The sequence below is a fragment of the Lipotes vexillifer genome, unplaced genomic scaffold (assembly GCF_000442215.2).
Source record: "Lipotes vexillifer unplaced genomic scaffold, Lipotes_vexillifer_v1.1 scaffold512, whole genome shotgun sequence".
Taxonomy (NCBI): domain Eukaryota; kingdom Metazoa; phylum Chordata; class Mammalia; order Artiodactyla; family Lipotidae; genus Lipotes; species Lipotes vexillifer.
Genome location: NW_006787695.1, coordinates 1,802,257 through 1,815,672, shown reverse-complemented (window position 1 = coordinate 1,815,672; position 13,416 = coordinate 1,802,257). Strand labels below are relative to the sequence as shown.

The 13,416-nt window shown below is 54.4% G+C and overlaps 1 protein-coding gene across 1 annotated transcript in view; it reads right to left on the bottom strand.

The window, feature by feature from the left end:
• Positions 1-13,416, bottom strand: part of ASMTL (acetylserotonin O-methyltransferase like) — a 28,930-nt gene that overhangs the window by 4,995 nt on the left and 10,519 nt on the right. Inside the window, exons 7-11 of the mRNA XM_007460502.1 lie at positions 13,016-13,403; positions 10,082-10,244; positions 5,993-6,185; positions 3,301-3,437; positions 2,362-2,505 (exon numbers count right to left, since the gene is read on the bottom strand). Coding sequence (XP_007460564.1) covers positions 2,362-2,505; positions 3,301-3,437; positions 5,993-6,185; positions 10,082-10,244; positions 13,016-13,403 — 1,025 coding nt within the window. The remainder of the gene's footprint in view (positions 1-2,361; positions 2,506-3,300; positions 3,438-5,992; positions 6,186-10,081; positions 10,245-13,015; positions 13,404-13,416) is intronic.

Genomic DNA, 13,416 nt, shown 5'->3' with positions numbered 1-13,416 from the left:
CCTGCTGAGGACCCTCTGCTTGGCTTGTAGGTAGTGGCCTACTCGCTGTGTCCTCACAGTGGGGAGAGATAGATGATACATACATACATACATACATACATACATACATACATACATAGAAAGAACAGATAAATGATAGGTGAATGGATGGATGGAGAGATAGTTGATAAATAATAGAGAGACAGGTAAATATGACAGGTAGATATGATTGATATAAAGACAGAGAGGTAGACAAATGATTGATAGATTAATATTGAATAGATAGATATAGATAATAGATAAATGATAGATACATAGATGATACATAGATTGATAATAGATAGGATGGATGGAGAGATATAGACATGTGATAGATGATAGATAATAGATATGATGGATGGATACATACATGATATAGACAGATAACAGATATTAGATAAATAGGATAGGACATAAATGATAGGTGGATGGATGCATAGATGATAAATAATAGATGATAGATATATAGATAAATGACAGATGAGTGATATAAAGATAGGTAGATAAAAGATAGATATGATAGATGGATAGATAGCTACATTGATAGTTACATAGATGATAGATGAATAAATGGATGAATGGCTGGATAGATAGCTAGATGGTAGATATAATGCACGGACAGACAGATAGATGATGGATGGATAGATAGACATGGATGGACAGATAGATACACTGGTAGATGAATAAGTAAGTGGATGGATGGATAGATGATAGATAAACAATACACAGGTAGATAGATGATGGACGGACAGATAGACAAATGATACATAGATAGATAGATGATAGATAGATGGATACATATGGATAGATACACTGATAGACAAATAAGTGGATGGATGGATAGACGATAAAGAGATAGATAAACCATACACACATAGATAGATGATGGATGGATAGATGGTAGATAAACGGTACATACATAGATAGATGTTCCTGGTGTCCTTTCTAAGGATGCAGTCTTGCTGGATTAGGACTCCACCCTTGTGACCTCCTTCACCTTAATTACCTTCAGATAAGAGTCACATTGGGGGTGGGGCTTCATAGGCACCTGGGGACACAATTCAGTCCACAGCAGGGTAACTGGCTCTTTTTTTTAAGTAGGAAAGTATCCATCTATCTACCATCTATCTATCTATGTCATTTGTCTATCAGATAAGAGTCACATTGGGGGTGGGGCTTCATAGGCACCTGGGGACACAATTCAGTCCACAGCAGGGTAACTGGCTCTTTTTTTTAAGTAGGAAAGTATCCATCTATCTACCATCTATCTATCTATGTATCATTTGTCTATCTGTCCGTCCATCATCTATCTACCTGTGTATTGTTTATCTATCATCTATCCATCCATCCACTTACTTATTCATCTACCAGTGTATCTATCTGTCCATCCATGTCTATCTATCCATCCATCTATCATCTATCTGTCTGTCCGTGCATTATATCTACCATCTAGCTATCTATCCATCCATTCATCCATTTATTCACCTATCATCTATGTAACTATCAATGTAGCTATCTATCCATCTATCATATCTATCTATCTTTTATCTACCTGTCTTTATATTACTCATCTGTCATTTATCTATATATCTATCATCTATTATTTATCATCTATGCATCCATCCACCTATCAGGCGGTCGGTCGTGGGGCACAGGTCCGTCTAGCACATCCACCCTCAGGCCGGGCCACAGTGTGGATGAGTCACCAGATGCCAAGAGTTTCCTTTCAATCCGGTCCCGCCAGGAAGTCCTTCCTCACATCCACCCCAAGGCCCTCCTGCTGTAGCCCCCGTGTCACTTCCGTGTGAGGCCTGGGTCGCTGGTCGACATCTGCAGACGCCGATCTTGGCCCGTGCCCATCCCCACCTGCCCTCCCGCCCGGCTACTCCCCTCGCTGAGAACTTCAAACTCCTGTTCTCGGGGTTTACAGATGCGCCCCTGTATGCAGATGTGCACACACGCACCAAAATACACGCACACACACAGACACATACGCATATAGAGACACATCGACAGACATACATACATGTATAGAGACACACAGACACACAGATACACCAGTATATATGCACACACAGACACAGAAACACACAGAAATGTGCATATATACACACATACACACAGACCCAGATACATACCCACAGACACAGAAACACAAACAGAAACATACACACTCAGACATACAGACAGAAACACAGAGAAAGATGGATACACACACAGACACAGACACACTCACATATACCGACACATAGAGACACACACACACACACACACCCGCTCTGTATACGAGATAAATAAGGTCACCCAAATGCTGACACCCGGCGGACATGAAGCCACACTAACCTGGCACAAAGCAGATCCGCTCTGTCTGTCGTCCGCCACGCTGAAAGCCCCCAGAGAGCTCAATGACCTCTGGGAGGTCAAACACAGTCACCTGCAGATGCGGGTACTCCTGGGCGAGCTCGCGGGCCAGGATGCCCGTGCAGCCTGCAAGAAGCAAAGGCAGACTCTGGACCCTCCTGGCATGTATGAAACCCTTGGAGTGTCTCCAGAGTTCAGCTCTGGCAAAACCAAAACGATGCTCTCAGATGCGGCCTGAAGCTTGTGCCCTGAAATGAGGTCAGCCAGTGGGGAGATCACTGGTGTCTCAAAGTCAGGGCCTCGTGGGCGGGTGCTGGCCCAGAGCAGGTGAGTGGGGTGGGCACAGACTCGTGGGGAATCCTGGCAGCAAAGCTCTAGGGAGTTGTACTCTTCCCTGCCCCTTTCTGCTGCGGGAATGCAGACACAATGGCTGGTGCCACAGCAGCCACTCTGGGCCACCAGGAGGACAGGTGTGCAGAGGGTGGGGAAACGCAAGCTGGCAGCTCAGGAGCCCTCCTGGACACCAATCCCACTACACCCCTTGGGCAGGGCAACCACTCCTCCTCCGTCCACTGTCCTGGGGAAAGGATTGGTTGGGATGGGGTGGAGGGTGTGTGTGGCATAATTAGACCTGATGCAATGGCAGCAGACGGGCTCCACAGCCCCTCCCCTACTTGGCAGCCACCAGGAAGGGTCCCATAACCTCTACGGGGGTCCTGGGCCATCCCTGGGACCTCCTAGCACTTGGGAATATCAGCCCAAGCCCCCGCACCCACCCTGGATATATTTAGGTCCTCAGATGGTTTGTAGAGATAAACCCATTCTGCAAGTCTTATTAGCAGGTAAGGTGCCCTAGATTTAATACAAGAGAAGAAAAGCATGTAGCCCTTTGCACCTGACTCCCAGAGGGGGTGAATGTACCTCCCAGGTCGCAAGCAGAGGTGAATCGGGACAGGTCGAAAGCCGTGGCCACGTGGTGGGCGGTCAGCTTGCTGAGGCTGTGCTTGGCCCTCATGAACTGCAGCGTCATCTCCCTGCTCTGGTGGTGGAAGCAGGGTCTGAGGAGACCCACCCGGAGCCCAGGCCGTCCTGCACCCGGGATGAGGTTCCACCTGGCATTTGTGTGGGTGGGGAGCTCAGCAGGGATCAGGTCCGGGGTAGAGGAGGGCGGGGATAGGTCCAGGGTAGAGCAGGGTGGGAGGGGCCTGGGTAGAGGAGGGTGGGAGGGGTCCGGGGTAGAGCAGGGTGGGAGGGGCCTGGGTAGAGGAGGGCGGGAGGGGTCCGGGGTAGAGCAGGGTGGGAGGGGCCTGGGTAGAGGAGGGTGGGAGGGGCCTGGGTAGAGGAGGGTGGGAGGGGCCTGGGTAGAGGAGGGTGGGAGGGGCCTGGGTAGAGGAGGGTGGGAGGGGCCTGGGTAGAGGAGGGTGGGAGGGGCCTGGGTAGAGGAGGGTGGGAGGGGCCTGGGTAGAGGAGGGTGGGAGGGGCCTGGGTAGAGGAGGGTGGGAGGGGCCTGGGTAGAGGAGGGTGGGAGGGGCCTGGGTAGAGGAGGGTGGGAGGGGCCTGGGTAGAGGAGGGTGGGAGGGGCCTGGGTAGAGGAGGGTGGGAGGGGCCTGGGTAGAGGAGGGTGGGAGGGGCCTGGGTAGAGGAGGGTGGGAGGGGCCTGGGTAGAGGAGGGTGGGAGGGGCCTGGGTAGAGGAGGGTGGGAGGGGCCTGGGTAGAGGAGGGTGGGAGGGGCCTGGGTAGAGGAGGGTGGGAGGGGCCTGGGTAGAGGAGGGTGGGAGGGGCCTGGGTAGAGGAGGGTGGGAGGGGCCTGGGTAGAGGAGGGTGGGAGGGGCCTGGGTAGAGGAGGGTGGGAGGGGCCTGGGTAGAGGAGGGTGGGAGGGGCCTGGGTAGAGGAGGGTGGGAGGGGCCTGGGTAGAGGAGGGTGGGAGGGGCCTGGGTAGAGGAGGGTGGGAGGGGCCTGGGTAGAGGAGGGTGGGAGGGGCCTGGGTAGAGGAGGGTGGGAGGGGCCTGGGTAGAGGAGGGTGGGAGGGGCCTGGGTAGAGGAGGGTGGGAGGGGCCTGGGTAGAGGAGGGTGGGAGGGGCCTGGGTAGAGGAGGGTGGGAGGGGCCTGGGTAGAGGAGGGTGGGAGGGGCCTGGGTAGAGGAGGGTGGGAGGGGCCTGGGTAGAGGAGGGTGGGAGGGGCCTGGGTAGAGGAGGGTGGGAGGGGCCTGGGTAGAGGAGGGTGGGAGGGGCCTGGGTAGAGGAGGGTGGGAGGGGCCTGGGTAGAGGAGGGTGGGAGGGGCCTGGGTAGAGGAGGGTGGGAGGGGCCTGGGTAGAGGAGGGTGGGAGGGGCCTGGGTAGAGGAGGGTGGGAGGGGCCTGGGTAGAGGAGGGTGGGAGGGGCCTGGGTAGAGGAGGGTGGGAGGGGCCTGGGTAGAGGAGGGTGGGAGGGGCCTGGGTAGAGGAGGGTGGGAGGGGCCTGGGTAGAGGAGGGCGGGAGGGGTCCGGGGTAGAGCAGGGTGGGAGGGGCCTGGGTAGAGGAGGGTGGGAGGGGGCACTGGGTCTGAACTGTGTCCACCTTCGCGGTGAGGCTGGAGCGTTGCCAGGAGGGCAGCTCCACTGCACGCTGACACAGCGCAGTCTCTGGGTCTGATTTCCAGCTCGCAGGGGGTCTCCTCCCGGGAGACTGCCGACTCCCCACTCGGGTCTCACTGGACCAAACCAGGAGAACTTAGGGGGTAACAACCCCCTGCCCCCTCAGCTGTCACCTCACTGAGGATGATCTGATCTGATCGTTTACAGAGACCAGGGCTCCCTGCCCAGCTCCCCCGTGGGGTCCCTGTGTGCTCGGGCCCCACCCGGGTGGGAGGGAATGAATCCCTGGGGCCGAGAAGGAGGCCGGCAGGACAGCGTGCAGGGGACCCGCCTGGGCCTGACACTCTTAGGGCTCCTGAGGGTGGGCAGGGAGTCAGCCGAAATCCCAAGGGGCGGGGGGTGCAGACCAGGGCCCGAGGGGGCCGGACTCGTTGCCTGAGGCCACGGTGGTGCTGCTGCCATTTCACCCAGATTTGGGGCCTGGGGACCTCGGCATCTCCCAGGACTCTGTCCTCTACGACCGCTCGAGGCCCTCCAAGACCACCCAAGATCTTCCAAGACCCTCCGAGACCCTCCAAGACCCTCCGAGACCCCCCGAGACCCTCCAAGGCCACCCAAGACCCTCAGATATCACCCAAGACCTTCCGAGACCCTCTGAGACCACCCAGGACCCTCCGAGACCCTCCAAGGTCAGCCAAGACCCTCTGAGACTCCTTCCCTCCCACACAACAGTGAACAGGGGTCGTGGGTGCCAGGGGGCGGGGGAAGGGCCGGGAAGCCCTTTGCACACTCTGCGATGAGCTAGGAACCAGGAGTCTGTGCAATGCAACTCCACGTAGGAAACACGGTGCCTTGATTCAAGGCAGCCCCTTCCTAGAAAAGCCCTCTTTTCAGGAGCTGTGACCAGCCAGCCAGCCGCACCCTCCCCGCCACAGCGGCCTCCCGCAGGGATTCCCACGTCGCCCAGAATCTGAGATGTTTCCGTGCCCACTGGTCCTTTCACAGCACAGACGGGGCGTGAAAAGGAACACGGGGGTTACAGTACCTGGGATAGGCGTTCCTCCTCCATCGCCCCCAGAGCCCCGCGGGTCTGGTCTGGCCCCTCCCGCACGGCCAGGCCCAGGCGTGTGAAGACGCCCCAGACGTGGGCGTCATTGTACTCGGCCAGGCCCTGGAGAGAGTGTTCGCCGTCTGACACTAGGTGCAGGGTCGCCACCTCTGTGTTGCGGTAACCTGAAAGGACGGGGCGTCGTGTGATGGCTCAGCTGACCGCGGGGCGAGCCACCGCCCAGCGTCATCAGGATGTCTATCTGACTAAGTGCCAAGTGCACGGATGCCCAGAGGCGGCCCAGAGAACGACGCAAGGGTGTTGCTCTTCCTCGAGGTGACCCTCCAAGCCCCTGGGATGGTCACTTGGCCAGGCTACGGTCCCCAGTGAGACGTCCCCGTCGGGGAGAGGGTGCGGTTTGGTCATGTGCTTCACACCTGCAAGTCAGCGGACTTCGGGTAAAGGAGGTGACCCTAGGTAACGTGGGTGGGTCTCATCCCATCAGCTGACGGCCTTGAGAGCAGAGAAGCACCGAGCGGCCAGCCGCAGGGGTTCAGACACGCCAGGGCCCAAAGGCACGGACCCGTCTGTCCATATCCCGCAGGGTCTGCCTCTCCGGAGCCCTGAGGGGCCCGGGGCGGCCTGCTCTCTTCCCACTTCCTGGCGAGCTGCCCATCCGGCCCGGCCCCCAAGGGCCCTTCTGGGACACCCCTACCTGCAGAATTGGAGGCTGCAGGCAGAGGGGACGGTGGCTGAGAGCCCCTGTACCTCCACAGCCCCACATAACACCACAGCCCCACGTAACACCGTCTGTCGTCGGACGGACAGAACAGCATGGTGTCTACGGTTTTCCTTTACTGAACTTTTAAAAAGTTTATTGAAACTAACTGTCCATTCGGCACTTTCTTTTTTAATTAATTAATTAATTATATTTATGTTTGGCTGCGTTGGGTCTTCATTGCTGCGCGCGGGCTTTCTCTAGTTGCGGCGAGCGGGGGCTGCTCTTCCTTGTGGTGCGTGGGCTTCTCATCGCAGTGGCTTCTCTTGTTGCGGAGCGCGGGCTCTAGGCGCACGGGCTTCAGTAGTTGTGGCTCACGGGCTCAGTAGTTGTAGCTCGCGGGCTCTAGAGCGCAGGCTCAGTAGTTGTGGCGCATGGGCTTAGTTGCTCCATGGCTTGTGGGATCTTCCCGGACCAGGGCTCGAACCCGTGTCCCCTGCAACGGCAGACGGATTCTTAACCACTGCACCACCAGGGAAGCCCCATTTGGCACTTTACATGTTGTCTTTGTTTTGTTTTTTTGTTTTAGAAACTGAATTTTTACTGTTGCTTAATTTTCTTTTTTTCCTTTTTGTGGCGGCACCGCACGGCACGCGGGATCTTAGCGGTGGAACCCAGGGCCCCTGCAGTGGAAGCGTGGAGCCTTAACCACTGAACCGCCAGGGAAGTCCTCACACGGTTTTTTAAAGACTATTATCTTTAACTATATAAATATGTATTTTTAAAAAACTTTTTATTTTATATTGGAGTATAGTTGGTGAGCGATGTTGTGTTGGTTTGAGGTGCATTCAGAGTGATTCAGTTGCACGTAGACACGTATCTTGCTTTTTCCAATTCTTTTCCCATTTAGGTTGTCACAGATGCTGAGCACTGTTCCCTGATGACCGAAAGCTCTGAGTTCTGAGGCCTGGGGTCCTCCGAAGGGCAGCACCCAGCCCGCCTGCCCCACCCCAGGCCCCGTGCAGAGGCACAGGAGCGGCTTCCAGGGCTCAGCTGAGGACCATGCAGGGCGTCTGCCAGGTAGCAGGGATTGGAAGTCCGGACCTCGGACCCTTTCTCCACGTTTGGTCATTATTTTCAGTTGAGGAGAGGGGCTTCCCTGGTGGCCTAGTGGTTGAGGATCTGCCGGCCAACACAGGGGACGCAGGTTCGAGCCCTGGTCCGGGAAGATCCCACATGCCACGAAGCAACTAAGCCCGTGCGCCACAACTACTGAGCCTGCGCTCTAGAGTCCGTGCACCACAACTACTGAAGCCCGTGCGCCTTGAGTCCATGCTCCGCAACAAGAGAAGCCACCGCGATGGGAAGCCCGCGCGCCGCAACGAAGAGCAGCCCCCCGCTCGCCTCAACTAGAGAGAGCCCGCGCGCAGCAACGAAGCCCCAACGCGGCCAAACATAATAAATAAATATATTTTATTTTAAATGGAGGAGAATGTTACCAAGACGCTCTGGCTGGCGGGAGTTCTGCACCCCGCGACCCAAATCTTTAGCGGGTACTTGTCCGCCCCTCACATGAGGGGCGGCTCTGGGGGGCTTCCGCCAGCACCCTGATTCCCTGCTCACCACAGAAGGGATGCTGTGTCTCCTGCCCCGGGGTCTTCTGAGCCCCTGCCTCTCTCCATCTGCTCAAGGACCATCCGTAGCACCCTCTGCTCTGAGAACACCCTCGAGAGCTCTGTGCACCCAGCAAACCCACACTGTCACCCTTCACCCGTCCATTTCCCACGTATGCCGTCTACTTTGTTCTGTCTGTCTACCTATGTATCTACCTACCCATCTATGACCTATCAGTCATCTACATGCATCTCCCTCATCTAGTAATCATCTAACTTCATCATCACCTATTCATCCATCTACCATCCACCTATTCATTTATCATCTATCACCTGTGCATGTATACATGTATCTATATACTGATCATTTATCTTTTTATCATCTCTCTATTCACCTGTCATTTATCCATCCACCCATCTATTATCTATTCATCCATCCCTCCATCTATCATGTATTTTCTATCATCTATCTATCTATCTTTCTATCATCTATCATCTAACTATCATTGATCTATGCATTCATCATATCTATTCTATTATCTATCTAATCCATCATATCTATTCTATTATCTATCTTTCTATCATCTACCTGTTCATCCATCTACTTATCTATTTACATACCTAAGTATCCACCTATCAATCAAACTATCTGCCTACCTATGCATCTATGACCTATCAGTCATCTACATGTATCTCTCTCAACTATTAACCATCTATCTTCAACATCATGTATCCATCTATGTATCTATTTATTTACTTATCATCTAGCATTTGTGTATGTATCTATGTATGTATCTATATCTATTATCTTTTTATCATCTGTCTATTCATCTATTATTTATCCATCCACCCATCTATTTATCATTTGTCTATCTATCCACCCATCTATTATCTATCATCTCTATTATCAATTTATATCTATTGATCTATCAATCTATCTACTACCTATTTATCCACCCACCCATCCATCCATCTATTTATCTATCATCTATCCATCTACTTATCCTATTACCTATCCATCCATCCATTTATTTATCCATCCACCTGTCCTCTATTTATGTATCACCTATCAACCTAGCTATCTTTCTATCCTCTCTCTTCATCCATCTATCTGCTTATCTACATATCTATGCATCCACCTAGCAACCAAACAATCTATCTACCCATCATTTATCCACCCACCCATCTATTACCTATTTGTCCATTCACCCATCCACGTATCATCTGTTTATCTATCTTCTATCTATCCATCCAGGTACCTATCTATCATCTCTATTACCAATCGATATCTATCCATCCATCCACCTCATCTGTCTGCCTATCTAAACAAATAAGTAAGAGTAAACTGGTACCTATGCTGTGCACACATACAAAGCCTATGGGCTGTTTCTCTCGAGAACCCTGGCTGATACAGGCCCTCTGAGCCCATAAAGAAGTCTGCCTCCTAACACACCACACACGCACACGCACACACACACACGCACACGCGCACACACACGCACACACACACACACCACACGCACACGCGAGCACACACAGGCACACGCATGCACACGCGCACACACACGCGCGCGCGCGCGCGCGCGTTTCCTCCTTCCATCCATCCTCTGCTCCTGACCCTCTGGGGCATTCTTGGGGCAGAGAGATGATGCATGTTCTGTCCTCCCTGCCTCGGCTCAGAAGCCACTGTCACCTGGTGACTTGGTCTCGCAGGCACAGCTGCTGGAAAGACACCCAGGAAGCCCCTCACCTCTGCACGTCTTCTGCAGTAAACCCAGGGCCGTGCACACATCCAGCAGCTGCTCAGTCCTGCCCGCGCAGGCGCTGAGTTTGCGGGCAACATCCACAGCCTGCAGGGGCCCTTGGTCGTTTAGCACATCAAATAGTCTGAGCTTGCAAGCCGTGAACAGGACCTGTCGGTGCAGCACAGTTACAGGGAGACGCACGACGCAACTTATCAATTGCTCTTTATCCCCAGGGACTCCAGAGGGAGGGCAGGGTGGCCAAAAACATCAAGCTCATCAAGGGAAACTTCTGCAGAGAGTGGGTTTAGGCTCCAGGTTGGACAAGGTTTGCTCCAGGTAAGACCAAGTCGATGAACACCAAGCAGAGAAACTGTCCCAGCGGAGAAAGACCAAAGCTCTGCTGTCAGGGGCTGTGTGGTGTCCCCCCAAGGTTCCTACGTCGACGCCCCAAGTCCCAGGACCTCAGGATGAGACCATGTGGAGACGGGGCCTCTGCGCAGGACACGGACGCTCCACGCTGCTCAGGACACACCCACAAGTGACACCGTAAACCTCCCTGGAGCTCTCACCTCGTCGTAACGCAGACACCTCCAGGGGCGAGTAAAGGGGCACTTCGGGAAAGGGCCCTACCTGAGCTGCGTCCAGAACTACCATGACTGACCTTGGGCGGGGGGTGGGTGACACTTGTTCCAAGACCCCCGACAGACCCCTGCTTGGTCGGCATGGTCAGCCATTGGGAGAGCTTTGTAAGGAGACCCGTGTCACACGAGGGTGGATAGACAGATGGGGAGGTATGTAGATAGGTGACAGATACAGACAGGTGATTGATAGGTAAATGGGTGGACGGAGGGATAGACAGGTAGGCAAGTGATAATAATAGACAGGTAGATGATATATACAGATAGATAGAGATGATAAATAAATGGGTGGATACATAGATAGGAATAATAATAGACACAGACGATAGATACAGATAGACGTGACAGATAAGCAGGTGGATAGACAGATGATAGATAAATAGATAAACAGAGATAGAGACAGACAAATGATAGGAAAATGGATGGATGAACAATGGAGAGAAGACAGATGATAAAAACAGATACAGAGACAATAAATATAAATTATACACAGATAAGTAGAGGGATGGATAGACAAATGATAGTTATATAATAGATAACCATAGGTATGCATACATTGATGAAGGAGAAAGATAAATATAGATAACAGATAGATACAGATAGGTAAATGATAGCTAGATTAATGGTGGATACAGAGAAGATAGATAATGATATATATATATAAAATGATATGTATAGATAGATGATAGATATATAGACACATGATATATAGCTGGATAGATGACTGAAAGATTGGTGGATAGATAAATGATAGGTAGGGAGACGGATGTATGAATGGATGGACAGATGATAGTAACAATAGATATAGGTGAACAATAGACATACATAGACGACGGATATAGATTATACCTAGATCAGTGGATGGATGGACAGATGGTAGGTACACAGACAGACAATAATGACAGTATATATAGATTGATGATATAGATGACAGACAAATGAAATGGACAGATGGATGGATGGATAGATGCTAGAGCGATAGACCAGGGAAGCACAGCACAACTCCACCAAATGCCAGCCTGACGGGCTGCAGCAGCGCTGTCTGCACCAGCATCTCCAGGTGGATCAGAGAATCTGACCTACAACGCAGCATAACCACCTTCTGTCCTAGGCACACAGGTCCCCTCTCCTGAGGAGGTGGCAGGAAGGTGGCCGGGGTGGAGGGGGGTAAGGTCAGGATCCCCAGTCCTTCCCCAGCCAGTGTCCTGTCTCTCCACGAGCCACTGAGGCTACCCCTGCAAGGCCCCAGCGCGAGCAAGGCCGCCCCCTGCTCCAACCCCCTGGAGAGGAGCCCAGAGCTACAGGAGAGGGTCTGGTGGGGAAGGGGGAGGGCCGGGCCACGTGTCACAGCTGGGCGGGTGCACAAGTGCGTCCGCAAGAGCCAGAGAGATGGTGGAGGCCAGCTGGATGGGCCGCTGCCCAACCCACTTCCCATCGGGCCCCGGGCCTGGGGCTTCCCTGAAACACCTGCACACAGCTGCCTTGCACATGGGCACAGGGCAACCTGTGGTCAAAGGTACCTGCTGGTTCCAGGAAGCACCGAGCTGACCCAGCACTGTCCCCTCCCCTGCCCAGGACACCCTCTGGCTGGGACGGCTGCCCGAGATCCCGAGGCCACAAGACGACGAGGACACACGCACTGACCTGGTCTGCCCTGCAGGCAGCTGGTGTCCTGGTGGCCACAATCCACCTGCTGCCCGGCCAGCAGGGCTGCAGGGTCCCAGAGGCGGCCGCACGGCCGGCATTCCAGCCCCACCTCCCTGGGCCGGGGACTTAATGTGGGCCCCTCGTTGGGGTCACGTGAGGCCTGCTTACCTTCAAACACCCGCACAGACCCCGCCCTGCCCCCTCCAGGCACAGACCACAGTTATGGGCTCAAGGTGGCCTCAAAAGGATATGTGCATGCCCTGACCCCCAAAATATGGGAATGAGGCCTTATGTGGAAACAGGGTCTCTGCAGATGTGATACAGTGAAGGGTCTGAGATGAGGTCCTCCTGGATGAGGGTGGCCCTACATCCAATGACAGCGTCCTTCTAAGACACGGAAGAGGAGAGACACAGACACAGAGGAGAAGCCCCGGGAAGACAGAGGCAGAGACGGGAGGGACGCGGCCACAAGCTCAGGGACGCCTGGAGCCCCCAGAAGCTGGAAGAGGCGGGAAGGACCCTCCCCTGGAGCCTCCGGAGGGGGCGCAGCCCTGGGACACCTTGAGCTGTGGTCCCCGGGATGGGGGAGGATGGATGCCTGCGGTTCTGGGCTCCCCTGTGTCGGGGTCATGTGGTCATGAATCACACAAGTACCTTGGATGCTTTGAAGCCGTCCATCAGCTCCAGGAGGCCCGTGGGGAGCGGGGGCCGGCTGTCCGCCGCGTTAAGGCCTGCATCCAGCGCGCCCGGAGCCTGTGCCCGGTCTCCGTCCGCCTGCTCGCCAGCATGGCCGCCCCTGGCGCTCTGACCTGGGTCCGAGCCACCTGCTTCTGAGTCGCTCAGGTTCCCGAAGGTGCGGACGGTGGGGACGGAGTCGTGCGTGTCCCGCCGCAGGTCCGCGGGGCGGGGCGGGCGGTACAGCCGAGCCAGCTCCTTGCAGAAGTGGTTCAGGGGGAAGCCCACGACATTGAGGACGTCCCCGTGCACGCCCTCCACCAGCATCCCGCCCAGCGCCTGGATCCCGTAGCCGCCAGCCTTGTCCCTGGGGCGGCGGG